General features: G+C 34.5%; 1 protein-coding gene across 1 annotated transcript in view; it reads left to right on the plus strand.

Annotated features, from left to right (window-relative positions):
• Nucleotides 1–11,012, plus strand: part of LOC110448395 — a 15,323-nt gene extending 4,311 nt beyond the window's left edge. The window contains exons 2-4 of the mRNA XM_021494612.1: nucleotides 5,486–5,738; nucleotides 9,157–9,199; nucleotides 9,790–11,012. Of these exons, the coding sequence (XP_021350287.1) occupies nucleotides 5,486–5,738; nucleotides 9,157–9,199; nucleotides 9,790–10,125 (632 nt within the window). The 3' untranslated portion in view covers nucleotides 10,126–11,012. The remainder of the gene's footprint in view (nucleotides 1–5,485; nucleotides 5,739–9,156; nucleotides 9,200–9,789) is intronic.
• The last annotated feature ends 7,194 nt before the right edge of the window (nucleotides 11,013–18,206 follow it).

Genomic DNA, 18,206 nt, shown 5'->3' on the forward strand with positions numbered 1-18,206 from the left:
TGTCTGTCGTTATGGTGACCAAAGATCTATTTTGTGTTCCGTAGTTTTACATCTGTCTGTCGATATGGTGACCAAAGATCTATTTTGTGTTCCGTAGTTTTACATCTGTCTGTCGTTATAGTGACCAGCAATCTATTTTTTGTTCCGTAGTTTTACATCTGTCTGTCGTTATGGTTACCAAAGACCTATTTTGTGTTCCTTAGTTTTACATCTGTCTGTCGTTATAGTGACCTAAGATCTATTTTTTGTTCCGTAGTTTTAGATCTGTCTGTCGTTATGGTGACCAAAGATCTATTTTGTGTTCCGTAGTTTTACATCTGTCTGTCGTTATAGTGACCTAAGATCTATTTTTTGTTCCGTAGTTTTACATCTGTCTGTCGTTATAGTGACCAGCAATCTATTTTGTGTTCCTTAGTTTTACATCTGTCTGCCGTTATAGTGACCTAAGACCTATTTTATGTTCCGTAGTTTTATATTTGTCTGTCGTAATGGTGACCAAAGTTCCGTAGTTTTACATCTTATGGTGACCAAAGCTCTATTTTGTGTTCCTTAGTTTTACATCTGTCTGACGTTATAGTGACCTAAGATCTATTTTTTGTTCCGTATTTTTACATCTGTCTGACGATATGGTGACCAAAGCTCTATTTTGTGTTCCTTAGTTTTACATCTGTCTGTTGACCTGCCCACCAAAGATCTATTTTGTATTCTGTAGTTTTACATCTGGCTGTCGTTATGGTGACCACATATCTATTTTGTATTCTGTAGTTTTACATCTGTCTGCCGTTATAGTGACCTAAGATCTATTTTTTGTTCCGTATTTTTACATCTGTCTGTGGAGATGGTGACCAAAGATCTACTTTGTGTTCCGTAGTTTTATATTTGTCTGTCGTAATGGTGACCAAAGAGCTATTTTGTGTTCCGTAGATTTACATCTGTCTGTCTTTATAGTGACCTAAGATCTATTTTGTGTCCCGTAGTTTTACATTTGATTGTCGTTATGGTGACCAACGATCTAGTTTGTATTCCGTAGTTATACATTTGTCTGACCTAAGACCTATTTTGTGTTCCGTAGTTTTACATTTGATTGTCGTTATGGTGACCAAAGATCTAGTTTGTATTCCGTAGTTATACATCTGTCCACAGATCTATTGTGTTCTCTTTGCTGTTGTATCTGTCTGTTGCTACTGTTGTATCTAGCTACTGGTGAGCATTATTTCTGTGCACCAATTGAGTTACGTAGTAAATATATTTTCTTATTGCATGTCAGTGCTGCTTGAGACAGACAAGAAGGAAATACCAAAATGTGAACAACGAACTCAGAATTGATTTACCAAGTGTACAATTTGTAAAAAGGAAAGCTTTATATGGACAAACTTGAAAAGGGTGTATGCGGTTCTTGCCCTTGTAAACTTTGGTCACCTCCTCAGAATGAGACCTGGGGAAGTGACAAGGAACCACAAGGCACACTTATGGTCATAATCATCGATATTCATATCGCACAGAGAAACATAGAATGCTTCCCAATGCGGTCATGATTGCAACCATAAATAAACATGTCCTTAACCTGCATCTCTTGATATTTGTGTTGACATCTACCATTATTTATTTGTAGCAAGCCATTCAATACCTTATCACATGTGACCTGTACATTTTATGAAAGCAAAGTTCGATTTGTATATGATGATAAATAAAAAAAAGTTAATTTTACCTGAAATCAGGACTTGTGTAGATATAACGTAACAATTAATAGTATGTTTCATTTTTTCTCTATTCGATTCCAAAAGATACATTATACTCGAGATCCATATTAAACACATGAGCACAGAATGTATTTGAGGTTCCCACGCAATTTGAATTATTATTTGGAGACATTTACAAGAAAGTACTATTGAAATTGTCAATTCGTTATTTAAATGTTTTTGTTATTATAAAGTTGATAATCAATTGTCTGAGTACAGCATGATATATGTTCTTACCGTATTCGATTTCTTAATATTGTTTTTAAAATATTTTAGTTAAGCATGCAAGCATACTTGTATGCAGCGTCAACGATATTCCACATATGACAATCAATAATACAATGTTAATGTAATAATTAATTCATATGCAATCATTATATTTTCACAGAGTCGCTTGTTTGTACAAAGGTTCAATGTCACAGTCGTTTTCATCTTACTAACTATCAAAATAAATCGTGTCCAGTCCCAACTCGCTTTCGTCCTATCAAGTGTATCTACATTAAAAATGACACTATGATGCAACCAAGAATTTGTTATCGGGGACATGATTTCGGCCATAATGACAGTTTTATTCATGTTCGTGAGGGATGTTCAGCAACATTCAAAGCATGCACAGACACACGTAAGTATCCCTAATTGTGTTTTCCGGTACAATTTAAGGTTTTAAGATATGTTAAGTGTTTGCCTACTCAACAAATACGCTTTTAGGTTTTTTTCATATACGAGTTTCAATGTTAAAATAGTTTGAATTCATTAATTTAGAAGACGAAAGGGCATCTACTCTGGTCAGCTATTTAGTTTCTCTATTTTTTAATTGTTATTCGATAACATCCCAAGATAATTTAACTTATCTACTACTTTTGATTGAAAAAAACGGGGGGGGGTTGCTAGATCTTAATACATAATTATAAAAGACGAGGCAAAATAATTTCTGTGCAAAATTAATAATAAGATCACATTTCGTATTCTAATAGTTAGATTTGCATAGATAATTCATCATGATAATTCATCACTCAAGGAGTTAGGATTTTTAATTTCAAAATTTGATAGATGTGAATTGAATCAAGGTCTCATTTTCATTTTATAAAGAATCGGTTTATACGTTCCCCTTGCTGTAGCACAAAGCCCTTTATATCGCCAAAATATAGGTGGGTTTTTTTTTGTAACTTTTTATTTTATTTTCAATTTTATGTGCAATATACATCTTCATCAAATTAGCAGATATCATAATCATCATTCATCAAGCATCATCCATCATAAACAATAGCCTCATTACCAACACATCTCACAGACATGCATCATCCTCATCATCATACTCATCACCACTTCTTTTTTTTTTTATATATATATATAAAATAACATCTCATCATATTACATACAATGCATCAACATCATCATCATCATCATCATCATCATCATCATTCATCATCATCATCATCAACATCATCATCATCATTATCAAAGTAATATTACAGTAATATCATTCAATATTCTTCCTTTCATTTTCGATTCATCATAATGTCATTGTATCGTCATAATCAGAAAAAAAATACAAATCAACACTGGTCATTACCATAAATACTCGCATCATGTACATGTGATCATCATCCTCGCTGTTATTATCAAGAAAACAAGAACAAAAAAATATGCAAGGCATGATTTCATCACATCCTCATCAGCATCATTCATTAACGCATGTCATCCATACTCTATCTCATCATTCCTACACATTATATTTTGATCACCTTTCACATGTCACATGACTCTGACATCCTGACATCATACACATAAAGTTGAGGGAGCAGTAACAAAACAAATAAACAATAAATTGTCTATTGTATACCTGCAGTGATAAGTAAGGTCAGATTTACATGTCTATTGTATACCTGCAGTGATAAGTAAGGTCAGATTTACATGAATGTATATTGCACTTTATTGACTGGACAAACAAAAGAAAGTAGGAAGAATTAAAGACGTTTAAAGAAAGGAAAGAAAAAAATAGAGAAAAAAAAATATATAGAAACAAAGTGAAAGAAAAGGTTGGAAGGTAGACAAGACATACTATTTTCAGCTTTGTCAAGGGCTGGGAGAAGCCTACTTCAGTACTTGATATATAAACATCAATAACACTGGTACTAATAATAGTAATTTACAAGTAAAAAACAGCAAGAGTACACTATATTATAAATCAATTAACTTTTTCCATTTACGCCATTCTATATCAAATTTTTCCTTCGCAGAGTCGCCCTTACCAGTTGCAATATATTTTTGAACTCTATAATTGTCTTTAATTTTGTTAATTAATGAATTTATATGTAAAAGAATTGTGTCAACACCTCATTCTGTATATGTACTGCTTGATAATAAAGATAATTTCATTATCAACCCTGTTGACAGGAGGATGATTAAAAGATAGCAATCCAAAGAGAAAAGATTTTTTGTTTATTGAAAAAGGAATAAGTAATACTTGTAATAGCATTTTAAAACTTTGTAGTAAATTCTGTACTTCATTACATTCCCACAAAATATGAGTGATAGTTTATCTTTCAGAATTACATAAAATACAAAGAGGGGAGGTAACCAGGCCAATTTTACAAAGGAAAGAATTTGTTGTCAGGATGTGATGAACCACTGAAGCTTTGTATTTTTTGTAGCTTGGAAGGAATTTTGAAATTTTTTGCCCACTCTGTATCAATAATATCATCAAAGTTTTGGTTCCATTTAATTTTACCAGTTGGTTTTGCATTATTCCTAATCAAGTCATTATAAAACATTTTCGAACCTCTGGCACACTTGAAAAAAAAGGTTGTATGTTTACTGGTATAAAGGGGGCAACTATGTTTGATTTAGTTAGATCATAAGCTGAGATAAACCCCTTTATCGAAGATGTGAAGCTGTGGTACTGCAGAAAATTTGTCACAATCTGATATTTAAGTGAAAACTCGTTAAGGGAATAAAAAGAACCTGCAGAAGCATCTTTTAAAACATCATATATGTTAACCACGCCTTTCTTGTACCAATCCCTGTAAAAAAATGTTTTCCCCCAATACATATGTTTTTGTCATACCAAAGTGGTATTTTCAAGAGTAACTCATCCTTTCCTAAGTTGTCCTTTCGCAAAATGTATTTATACCATGATCTAAAAACATCTCTCCAAAATTGGTTTTTTCATTTATTCTTGCATAATTGTATATATTCACTACCACAACGCCAAATGTCTTTAACAAATGTGCGGAATAAGAGAGCGATATTGATGCATCACGACAACTGATGACATCTTCCCTATCAATGATGGATTGTCATAAATATATTTTGTCTAGTGGCTGCAACACTGTATGTCTTAATATCTATGAGTACTTTTTGTGATTAATCTGAACTTCAACATATATTTCGAAACGGTTTAAAATGATGGATTGTCATAAATATATTTTGTCTAGTGGCTGCAACACTGTATGTCTTAATATCTATGAGTACTTTTTGTGATTAATCTTAACTTCAACATATATTTCGAAACGGTTTAAAATGTATACATGATAAAAGTATTGAAAGAAATGATATGTACAATTAATGTTAAAAATGATACCAATACAAAAGAAAGAGAGAAAGGGGGAGGGGGGATTGAATACAACTGAGATAGGGTAGGTATATTTGGAACGTTTTGTTCTCAAAAAGAAAAGTTCAAAAAAGAAACCAATTACGAGATGTGATAATTCCGCTATAATGGCATTCTGTGATTATTTTCACAGTAAATCCATCTGTAGACGACAACGAGACTGATCCTCCCCCGCTGGTGCCTACTGTATCCACTCATCCATTCCCCCCCTTTCCTCCTCCTGTGGACGCACCAACAACTAGGATCACCCCGTTACAGACTCCTTTTCGACAACCTGACGACGGGAATGACGATCCAAATGCACTTACAATAGGACTAGCTGTCGGGAGTGGACTTGTCGTTATAGTGGTGGTCGTCATGGTGATGTTGTACTATCGTCGACAAAAGTAAGCTCCATGTCGAATTCATGTGTGTATTTATGTTGTTATACTTTCGTTCTACATAATTGGTTTATTTTCCTGTACCTCAATTTGTTGCGAGTTATAGCACCATAATTATTGTGTATTTTAATCTTAAGGAGGCTCCACCCTTTTGCAATTAGCCAGTAGAATTCGATGAAAGTTTAACATAATGAATATGCAACTATGTAGAACTGTTGTTATGAAAATCTAAGAATTCCAATTGACTGGGTTTTTTGGGGGAAAATATCCCAAAACATTTGTCTGGTGTGTGGCATTATTCGGAACAATAACAACAATAAAAAGAAAAGAAAATAAGCATTGTGACGTCATGATCAAATTAGGAGCTTGCTGGCCTATGATGTCCTTTTTGTTCCTTTAATGAAAAATACACCTCAAATTTGAATAGTAATGCAATATCAAAATTTCATTCAACAGTTGTAATCCTTTCAGTGGCAGTGCCTTTACTTTTCAGCACAGATGGCACGAAACGTATATGACTCACTTCTCTTTCAGAAGGGAATATGCAAAACACTTATAATATATAGACACAAAAAAAACATTCAACAGATGTATTCCTACATTAAGGAGCAGTGCCTGCAATATTAAGCACAATCATCCACAACATCTGGATTGCTTAGACCCAGTCCTCTTCCTCCTACACATCAATGATTTTCAAGGTTGCACAAAACACACTTTGGCTATTCGCATATGACAGCACATTTTCTTCAGACTTGGACCCATACTATACAAAGAACCTAAGCGAATTATAAAAGAGATACCAAGAAGAGAGCACTCTCTGTCAACAACAAATTCCATAACACAAGCTCAGTAACAGACAAATTACACCACGAACTTCAACGGCAACCGCAAACAGGCAGAACAAAAATATATACCCCATACCGTTCAACGAAATAAAACACCAACAATTAAAGTTGCAATAAATACAAAACATCCTCATACCCGGAGACCCCAGAAACGATACGGTCATAACCTACAGAGACTTATCTTTCTCTCCAAAGACTCTTACAGACACTCATATTTCATACACCATACCAAAATGTCTTTTCCTAAATACACAACACTTCAGGAATCCGAAACAAATAAATAAATCATATGGAAGACATACAGAAACAACAAAATAAGTCATCTCATTTAAAAACAATTTATCCTAAATAAAAATAAAAGTAGTTTTCTTAACCTATGTAATGCTGCATCTCTTCCAAATGTTCATAATCATCATTAATGATGTAAGACGTTAACCATATTAAGGGGGCTCCACCCTTTCGCAATTAAACAGCGGAATTCAATGAACGTTTCACATAATGGTCATGTCACTATGTAAATATGACTTTATAAAAATCTAAGCATTCCGATAAACTGGGGATGTATTTGTAAAACATACAATTTTAACACTTTCACATTTTTGGAGTATGTGGCATTGTTCAACACTACTGCAACAATAAAATAATAAAAACAAGCAGTGCTTCATCAACCCTACAAATATTTTGTTTATCATAAAATATCTAATAAAGGAATGACCAAGATTTTGTTTTGGTATATACGGTATATACCGAAAAATAGGTGCACAGGTTTGTTTCGGTATATAACGTATATACCAAAACAAAATCTTGGGCATTCTTTATCATTTAATTTTAAAAAGTAGACAAACACGTTGTAAATGCACAGTTAAAGATTTATTATTTTTTTACGTAAACTAAACAATTGCGCTAAAAAAAAAAGCTGCGTTGTAGTTTTGCATTCTGAAGTGTAAAAAGTAGTTCCGTCATCAGTTTTTCTTTTTAGGTATATACGATATATACCAAAACAATTATTATGGGGGAGATAGGCAAAATTAAATTATAACGCGTTACACAAAGTGTTTTTTATTGAAATTGAACGGATAAAGGTTATTATATACAAGCTATACAAGCTAAAAGCAAACAGGACACATAGTTTCATACAAACAGAATGAACAATTGAACCAAACATACACAAAGTCTTCATAATTCATTTATTTTACATTTTAAAATAATTTTGATCCTGATGTGGGAGTTGTCTGCCTTAAAAAAAGTCGGAACTTTTTACAGAGAGATAAAATTTATACAATGACAGTTATTGTATTTGCATGTATCAAAAACGAAGAAATTAATTAAATTATGATTAGAATTGTCAATTTATTGTTCTCTTATGGAACAAAAATTACTCTCAATCATGTACACTTTGGACATCATTCCATAGCCCGCTTACGCATGGTATATTTAAGGCTATCGCATGGTTTGCCGTTACCACGTGCACGCACATGCACTTGCAATTTATAGGGATCTTGATATTTTACAAAACACTATTTTCACTAATTTGTAATTGCATTTGTGAAACGATTTACCTGACAGAGCGTAACTCGCTCGACAACAAAAATCGTAGCGACCCCGAGCTTGTGAACTAGTGTTAGCACGTGATATGTACATGTGAGGTCGGTAAATAAAATACATCAGTCTGCATTCCATGCGCCTCCTTCATAAATGACCTTGTTGAAGACGTCTAGTCTTACATGTATGTCAGTTTGTCCCCCCGTGAGTTAGTTTATGTCTTTATATCATAAGCTCTATTTCTGAAGTACGTGTGTTTACACATTTCCCAGTTTTAGTCTCGATATCGGGTGTTGACATATCATCGTCACGCACGTGTACTATTTTGTATCCGCTGTTACTATAATTAACACTACGGTATTGGAATGCCCGATACGCAATACGGAAATAACGACACGAAAATACGACAAGAAAAACATGTGTATTACGAAGGGTGGGATGAATACGTCATGTGTATTCCAAAACGTTTGCACCAAAACAATTGTACAGTATCTCATGAAAAATATCCATTGGTGTCGCCGTACGTACTTCCTATAGTGTCCATCATGCTCATGTACATCAAAAGAATATGTCGGTCGCGTAACTGTAAAATTGAATAGCTTTGAAGTCGGGTGTCGCTCCTCTGTAACCTTCAAATGATAGGTATCAGCCTAGATACTGCTCAGGTTGTTTTACCTTAGACAAATCAAAAAGATATTAGCGTGTCTTCAATTTTGCTATGACATATTCCAAGGAAACAGAGAGCGAACGTGAGCTTAACCCCTGGAATGGTACATGAAGTCACAGACTAATGATTAAAAAGTTAGTCGTATTAAACGGGTACCACCATGTCCAAGCTTGCACGCCTGTAAAGTGCTTTAGTGATCGTCAATTATGTTAATGCATTTTAACTATTCTTATTATCATATTCAAAACTATTAACATATAATTATAAATATTACATGAAGACAATTCTATCTTGACATTTCTGTTGATAATCTTTGTTGTGTATTAATAACTGACGTTTTTTGCATGTTTTATTGACAATGTCGTTTTAGGCACAGCAATGATAAAGGAAACAAGAACGATGACAACAAAAAGGTAAGAACACTATAGAGTCATTGTACTTTTCAGAAAAAAAAGAAAGAAAAAACGTTTAACACGACAGCAAGGGTCACGTATGTTCGAAACCCAATGATTTCATTTTCGACTCGCATATCTTTTCTACAATCTTCAAATATTTCGTGACAAAATTGAAGGCCATTTACGCGACACCTTGCGGATGCTACAGGTAGACTTTTATTAAAACTAAGGGAATCGCGCAGCAGCGATAAGTTAGGCTCGCTGCCTTTGGGGGTAGCTCCTCTGTAATATTCAAACGACAGTTATTAAGTTAGCAATTGGTCAGTATGTTGATACCTGAAATCAATCAAAAAGCTTACCGCGTATCTTTGATTCTTTGATCTTTTTAATGATAATATTCCAAGGGTGTATCTATATAACGGATTGGATTATTTATATTCATTATGAATAGTAAGTCGCCTTGTTAATGTTACGCGTGTGTGGGTTGGAAATCATGACAAACGAGAGATCGCCGTTAATAAGAGATGATATCCTATACAGCGTCGTTAACGTACATGGAATTGGAAATATCCAGCTTAGTGTATTTAAAACATCTTCCTTTTACACAGGTGACAAATGTCATATCCGGTGACCATGTCTACACTGATATAACTTCTGGGGGTGACGTTAGTAACCGAACGGTAAGGAGGGCGGAGTTACCAGGAGATTATGTTACTATTGAGGACGATGTGGACAGATACGACCATTGTAGACACCCAACACCGGACACAGACAAACAAACAGGGACAACTGACACATACGACTCACTTGGTTCTGGGACGAGGAACGTCAGTGTTATAGTTGATGAACCTTACGACACAACACGAGATATTACGTATGACCGGTTACATGATAAACAAAACAAATCGTCTATCCCAGGGAATTATGACGTACTTCCCGTTTAGACGAATTAAAGTGCTGGTATAACTCTTTCAACAAATGCCTTAGTTGATTTACATTTTATCAGTGGTTAATGAGAAGTCAAAGTATATATGAAACAAAACCAAGGGGATCCAATATCATTTTACTGCCATGATTTATTGAGACAGATTGATATGTTTTGAGGAATGATATTTCTTTGAAAACTTATGGTTCTTAGAGGCAATAATTGAACATGTTAATAACCACTGGTGTGTGTTAACCAACCTTTGAATAGTGTGATGAAATGAAAAGTTAAGCAGCATTCAACTCTCATGTTCATGATATAAGGATAGCAAATGGAAATATCGAGTATGGTGCTATATTTCACTTTTCTACCATGTCCTGTTGCTTTGCTTGTGATATACAGTAGTAGTTCATACTTGTCAATACTATATACTTGAGTTTTCCATTTATCGCGTGGAGTAGGAAAACTGATTTAGGATTAAAATAATTCAACAATTTAATCTTTAATGTTATAATATTATTGGAACATTTTTTTCTATAACTAGTTTTAACTTTTGTAGCTATATCTTAATACAACAAACTTAGAACTGCTATTTGACATAAATCTAACTTATATTTTATACTAGTCCGAATTATTCTGACGTTTTATCGACATTTTTCATATTGATAAAACGTCAGAATAGTTCGGACTAATTTTATACCAACAGGACTATTATGGGGTAAGGAGTCGATCCTTTTGACCAGATTTTATTTTAAGGTTGTTTATTTGTTTAGTTCTGATTTATTTAAATTGTAAATAATTTTGAATTTTAATGTGATTTATTTTGACAAACCTATTTGTATCTAGTATCATAAAAGTGCTGACGCTGTTTGCCTAATAAAGAATAAAAAGCCTAAATAAAAAAGTACAAACAACTTCTGATTTTTTGTCTATATTTCTTAGTAACATTTAGCATTATAATGTACTAAATCAACAAATATTTAATGGTACTATGATCGTACCTAAATATAGGAACGTTCCGATTGACGTTTAGGTAAAGGGTACCGTCACAAATATAACTGTCACTATCACTATCATGTTATATTTGTACAAGTCATTCTCTACACGAGTATCCATATAAATCTTGCGATGCATTTTACAAAATTAAAGTGTTCGAAATTTAGTCTATGAAAATATGAATAAACAAAAAATAATAACAAAAACTTAAGTTGTCGTCCTCTGGACCTTTCTGATGACATCCCTACACAGAAACCATAAATGCATACATAAAATTAAATACGCATACATTGTCAAGGGAAGTAACTCTAGCCTGAAAATCAGTGTTGTTGCTTCATCTGATATTCAAAAGGGATACACCAAATAAGGACCTCTGAAGTGGAATACTTCTTTAACTGGTGCAGTGGTTCTCTGTTCCTTTATTCCATTCGTTATTTCCGGTATCTCACTATTTTTTCACTATTTTGCACCCAGAACCAGATAAAAAGCAAAACAAACCTTACCAATCACTGAAGACTTCGTTGTAGGTACATTTTGTATATGTTTGATTATCGATGTCCTCCTCAATCTTTGCGGACAAATGAGGTCATCGTGTTTGTTGTTGAGCGCAATGTTTTACTAGTTATTCGCGAAACTGCGTTCTAACAATAAAAATTCCAAATATGAATCGATCAAAATGCATAGTTTCCTAATTGAGCAATTATACATGAAAACGTGTGTGTATACCACGCTGAAGTACCCCGTACTAGGATCAGGAAAATGCACAAAATGGCGTTTTTTCTTGAAGACACTGTTCTATGGATGGGAAAATCGAACAAAATTCATTAATCAAGAGATTATCAACCACAAACTTTTTTTGAGCTGTTGTATTCACGTATGGGGATAATATCTATATATTTAAATATGTTGTTGAATAGTTTGTAATGGAATCAAGTCTCCCCTATGTCGATCGTGTTCACTCGACTCTCCTCTTCTTCGTTACATAATAGTATTCCCGGCACATGTATATGAATACCACACTCAGCATAAATTTCTTCCTTCACTGATTAAATCCATATTAACACAATCAAACGGTTACTCTTTACTGATTAAATCCATATTCACCCAGTCAAACGGTTACTCTTCACTGGTAAATTAATATTCACCCAGTCAAACGGTTACTCTTCATGGTAAAATCCATATTCACCCAGTCAAACGGTTACTCTTCACTGGTAAATCAATATTCACCCAGTCAAACGTTTACTCTTCACTGGTAAATTAATATTCACCCAGTCAAACGGTTACTCTTCACTGGTAAATCAATATTCACCCAGTCAAACGGTTACTCTTCACTGGTAAATCCATAATCGCCCTCCACATGTAATATGCAATGCCATGCTAAATTCGCTATTATTACGAAGGTCAGTTAAAATGCTTCAAAAATGTATCGGTATGCAGTACATGTATACGGAAAGGATCCGGGTTAGTACTGAACGTCAAATCGTCTTCCGACACAAGCTTTAGATATTCCACCATTGATTTGGTTATCCATGTGCACTGTTCTTGACAATGCACTGCGTAGGTAAGTGATTGTCAGAATCTGAGGTAAGGGTCGTGCTTCCAGATATAATGATTCAACATGCTGTTTTGTTTATGGTAATGTGTGTTGCATTACTTCTGTTTAGTCTTCTCCTTTGGTGACAGCTTTGAAGTGCGGTAAGTCAATTATCTCTACACCAGTCCGGTATGTGCTGCTGACTTCTGGGTCACCCCTGTTGAATGCAGCATTAAGCATGGATAATGGTGATGCATGAATAAAGCTATCGCAGTTTGGACATGGTGTCCTGTCCTTCACAGTAAACAGTGTTGAACGCCGTTGTAAAATAGTTACTGGAAATGGGGAAAATTTGAAGCACATATTTAAAAGCATAGTCTGTAGACGTACAAGGCCAAACAAAATAAGCTTTGTATAACACCACATTGCCATCAAATTAGAACTTAACAAAAAGTCTTTAGTAGTGTTTCGAAATATACGTAGAATATACCGATAAGGGGATGGTGCCTATCATCCCTCTATCATGTAATAATTTACAACTTTAGACTGCAACATTAAATGTATACTTAATCAGCTGGGTTGTTTTTCTCTTAGACTGTCTTTCTCTGTTAATTTCTTCTTTTTCTTTTTATCTCAATGCTTCATTCTTCTTTTGTCTTTTTGTTTTTCATTTTCTTTCTTTTCATTTTTTCCCCTTGGAAAGTAGAAATCTTTATATATACCATGTATATCAAATATCAATAGGTTGCGTTATATTACTGATGATACATATCCAGCTTGAATATTAATATACATAAACTTTGTTTTGGTATGAAAGATGTTTGATTGAATGTATGACTATACCGTATTGAAAACAGCTGCAAATGAAACATTTATAAAAACAAAAATATTATACTTAAACTATCTTTTCATGTTAACCATTCCGGAATAAATTCCACCTACATGGTTAATGCCAACCTTGGAGGCTGAGATTCTGCCAACCAGCAGAGGTAAGCACATTGTTGTGAAATGAATTATCTATTTGAAAACATTGTTTGTAGAAAGCTAAACAAAGTAAAAAGAAGTACTGCACCATATGGTTATTTCGTCAATTAATGCTCATCATATGCACTAAAGGTCAAATCAATGACAAAGCCATGTCTGAAGTAATCCAACAAATCATTTGTTTTTAAACTGAAAGTTTCAAAGCGGTTCACAAATTATTATCTGTGGTTATAGGGCCTTTGCACCCAGCCAATGCCTTTCTCAACTCCCTGGGGAGCATACAGCCGGAGCTGCCATTTCGGTGCTCACAGCTAGCATTCAACAGTTCTAGCACTGCCCAACCACGTACTCATTTACAGCTGAGCAGGCTGGAACAAGCGGAGTAAAGTATCTTGGTCAAAGATACAAGACAGTGCCGTGCCGTGCCTTTAACCCGCAACCCTTCGGTCACGAGCCCGGCGTCCTACCACTAGACTACCGTGCCTCCATGATAGTCGACAAGCATAGTCAACCAGCTTTATGATAAAAATCACTAGAATAAGAAATAAGGAACTATCTCTTTTTGTTTAAATCAGTAAATCGATGCAGGAAGCCGAACAAAGTAAATTGTTACTGAAGAATATGGCTATTTCGGCAAGTTTTGGCCCATCAATGGTACTAAAGGACGAAAAAAATGTATGTCTCAAAACAAATTCGGGGCAGCCGAAGGCTGGATCGACTGTTCTGCACTGCTAAAGTTGTATTTTTAGAAACATATGTGAAATACAGCAAAAGAGGAAAGATGATCGTAAAACTCTTTAACGTTACCAAAGTTCAGCTTATAAATTTCAAGTCCACAGTCTGTCTAGCACCCAAGCTAACGAAATAATCATATATATACACCCAATCCGTCAGTCTTCCTTGTGTTGTCAATGAATTGCCAGTGTTTGGTTGTAAAGGTAAACCAACTCCCAATTCTCGGCGCTCATTGACATTGCTTTAACACTTTTCTAAACGTGTTTCCTATATCGCTGTGATGTTCAAATTGTATTCCCGAATATGAGCAAAGTAACCCTTTTACGTTTAGTTTGATTCCAACGGCAGGTGTTGGACCATTGCCATTATCTTTCACGAAGTGATTAAGTAAGCTGGCAATGGTCAGGGTACAGTTCTAGCTCTTCCGCAGACTATAACAGTGATAAGTGATTTCTAGACGAGGTTCATCCTGACCTCCTTGATTATATTTAGTATGTCATGTAGTGGTAGCTTTTTCATGAATATGTGCCACGTTCATGTGAAATTGTATGGAGTGTTTAAGATTGTGACTCATTTCTACTGAGTTACCTATATGCTTGTAGGTCCAGCTCAATTCAACACGTCTGATTTACTCAACGTTTCCGCAACCCCTGAGTTGCTGACAGAATTTACGATGAATTTGTTCAAATGGTGATTTACATATGATGTTTTTTTTAAAGATACCTTATAACATGTTCTCTTTCGAATAGAAGAAAATGCAGAAAACTCCAACTTTTGTATAAAATGCACAACAAATTAACTCCAGACTATTTAAATTCTCTATTGCAATCTTCCGTTGCAGAAAATAACCGTTATACCCTTAGAAACAATGATGATTATATAATTCGTCCTTTCAGGCTTTCTCTAACAAATTAATCTTTTATACCTTCAACTCTTCGCGGTTGGAATTCATTGGACCTTTCAGTACGATCATTGGCCTCATTACATTCTGTACAATCTCCTCCACCAATTTACTTAGGTTTCGGTGAACGTAAATTGAACATTTTGCATACTAAACTTAGACATCAGTGTAGTCCACTTAACTATGATCTTTTTAGAGTAAATCTGGTTGATAGTCCAGTTTGTTATTGTGGCCATCCCTGTGAAAATGCCTTTCACTTTTTTGTGAGTGCTTACTTTTTAACAACGAAAGTCATACACTGCTCCAAAATTTGAATGCCTTGCATGTTGATTTTAATTTAGAACTACTTTTGTTTGGAAATAGTCAACTTTCGGTAGAAAAACAACATAAGTATCTTCAGACATGTGCATCATTACATCAAATCCAGCAATAGGTTTTGACAGTAATAATTCATTTTCTATTTTTATTTAAGTTGTTATGTGTTTATGAAATTGTATTTCATTATTTTGCCTGATTTATTTGTTACATTGATTCTGTTCATTTTGAAAGAACTCTACCAGGATGCATGTCATGAAATCTGTATAATTTATAATTGATTCAAATGCGGATCGATTTCTCAGTTTACACGTTTACTTTTCTAGGTAACACCCCTCCCCTCCATCACCCCCACCCCCTCCCACCCCACAGTTCCTTCCTCAACCTATCTTTTCCCTTTTCTCAAAAACATATACACTATTTTTACAATATGTATTGAGGAGAGGACTCTATTAAGTTGTAATAACTTGTTGTCCGATCCATTTGTATATTTGTACAATAAAATATGTTTAAACTAAACATGTTCTCTGCTCTCATTTTAGAATTAATGAAATGTTGATACATGTACATAACCATGGACCAGATTTCAGCATTATATGTTAGCATTGGTGACCACTTGCAAAACATCCTTAATTACGTTTAATCAATTAATAAAATATTTTTCAAATCAATAGTACATTTTGTTTATATTCTAATTACATATCTATTGATTTATCTTCTATTGAATCATGTCAACAAATCCCTGTACACGTGTACATTACAGCAACGCTTTGTAAATAAGACATCGATCTTAAAAGATATTTATGAAATGTTTTACCCTCCAATTGGCACTAGTAAATTTATCTATTATTTAAATACAAACAAATGATGCTGGAATACAAAAACAAATGTGCGTCAGAATAAAAGAAGGCCAAACAAACAATATGAAGTGAATACGGGAAAATTCATCGTTGAGGATAACATTTAATTTGTTTGAAACGCAGAAAGACTGCAGCACAAAAGAAGGATCGCAATACACGCGTAAGACATGCTATTCGAAAATTATATATATCATTTTGCCATTCATAGGTGCAGGAAAAACAAAATCAAGATGTGTGTTTTGTAAGAAGGCAGGTAACGGCATGACGCAGGCAGTAGTAATGATAATAAAATTCTTTCAAACTTGTTGGTAATGATTGTTTGTTTTAAATTCAAAGAAATAACGCGAAATAAGTATTTTGTTGAGTCTTTATCGTGAAACGCATGCATCAATAGCCATGGCCTTGAATTTAGACACAGGATTCCGACAGAGCTACCTGTATAAATATATACCTGAGGACGCGCCATAACAATACAGGGTGGCACGGTCTCACCTTTGGGGAAATACGCGTAGCAACCCGCCATAGCACTTTAACGAGAAGATATATTTTTATTTTGAGCACGTGAATTAAGTTTTACTCTCTGAACGGAGAACTTGCGCAATATGTAATTAGTAAAACTTCTTTTCAAACTTCATCAGTATGGGATTAGGCACCACACTCTCGAGTTGATCCGAGGTACTCTCACAGAAAGAACACAGCAAGTAATCAGTAAAGGCGATATATCATCAGAAATCCAGATAACACTCGTTGCTCCATCGGGACGATAATGTAGTTTTATTGTATACATAAATGCTTTGCCACTGACCCTTACATCTACAGCGTGTGTTTTTGCGCACGACACTGCCGTCTGCCTTGCGGTAACCAACCACAAGGCGGAAATTAATATGCTTCAAAAGGACTTGAGTATGTTACAGCTAGGTATGGGGAAAGGTGGGTATAGGGAATTATAAGGACGAAAATGCCGTTCAGCTAAATTGGCCAAGAATCTACCCCATATGCTAAATATCTTGGTGTAACCACGGAATTAGATTATCTAAGTCCGTGGTGTAACCATATATCATCGAACTTGACCTGGAATACACACTTTTTATACGTAAGTAACCAAACACGCAGAACGATGGGTAACATTAAAAAGAAAAGTAAAAAAATATCAAGCTTACAAGGCATAAGTATGTCCAAAATCTGGAACCCAAGTATATTTGATCAAATTGACCATAAGTGAATTCTCCCCTCATACATATGTATATATATATGACATGTTTGGCAAACTTTGGCGCAAAGAAGACGTATACAAAACAGTCTCCAAGGACAGGAGCCATGTATGCATCCTAGATAAGCTAGATAAGTACAACATTAGTATAACAGAAAATATGGTAAGTTTAACTGTTGGAATTATCAAAGAAATCGTCTGAAAATTTTAAATGAAAAAAACACACCTACAAAATAGGTATATATATATTGATGACAGACTATACTTTACATAACAGGCCAGCTTATACAGGTCAGCTGGTTCCAAAGAGTAGACTTTACTGAATAGACTTCATTTTCCAATAAAACACGTACCCTTCTCATGGCATTATACCTCAACATATTAAGTCCCATATATGACCTAGGTATCTATCTATATGTTATACTCCACAGAGACAAAATGGCTTTAATGCGGAGGGGGTATGTAGATAAAATTTTGATAATATATAATTTCGTAGCCTATAGTAGATTCAGTTTGATCGCAAAAGATAATTCTTACATATATCTGTTACAATGCCAGTGAACGG

The sequence above is a fragment of the Mizuhopecten yessoensis genome, unplaced genomic scaffold (genome assembly GCF_002113885.1).
Source record: "Mizuhopecten yessoensis strain PY_sf001 unplaced genomic scaffold, ASM211388v2 scaffold4033, whole genome shotgun sequence".
Taxonomy (NCBI): Eukaryota; Metazoa; Mollusca; class Bivalvia; order Pectinida; family Pectinidae; genus Mizuhopecten; species Mizuhopecten yessoensis.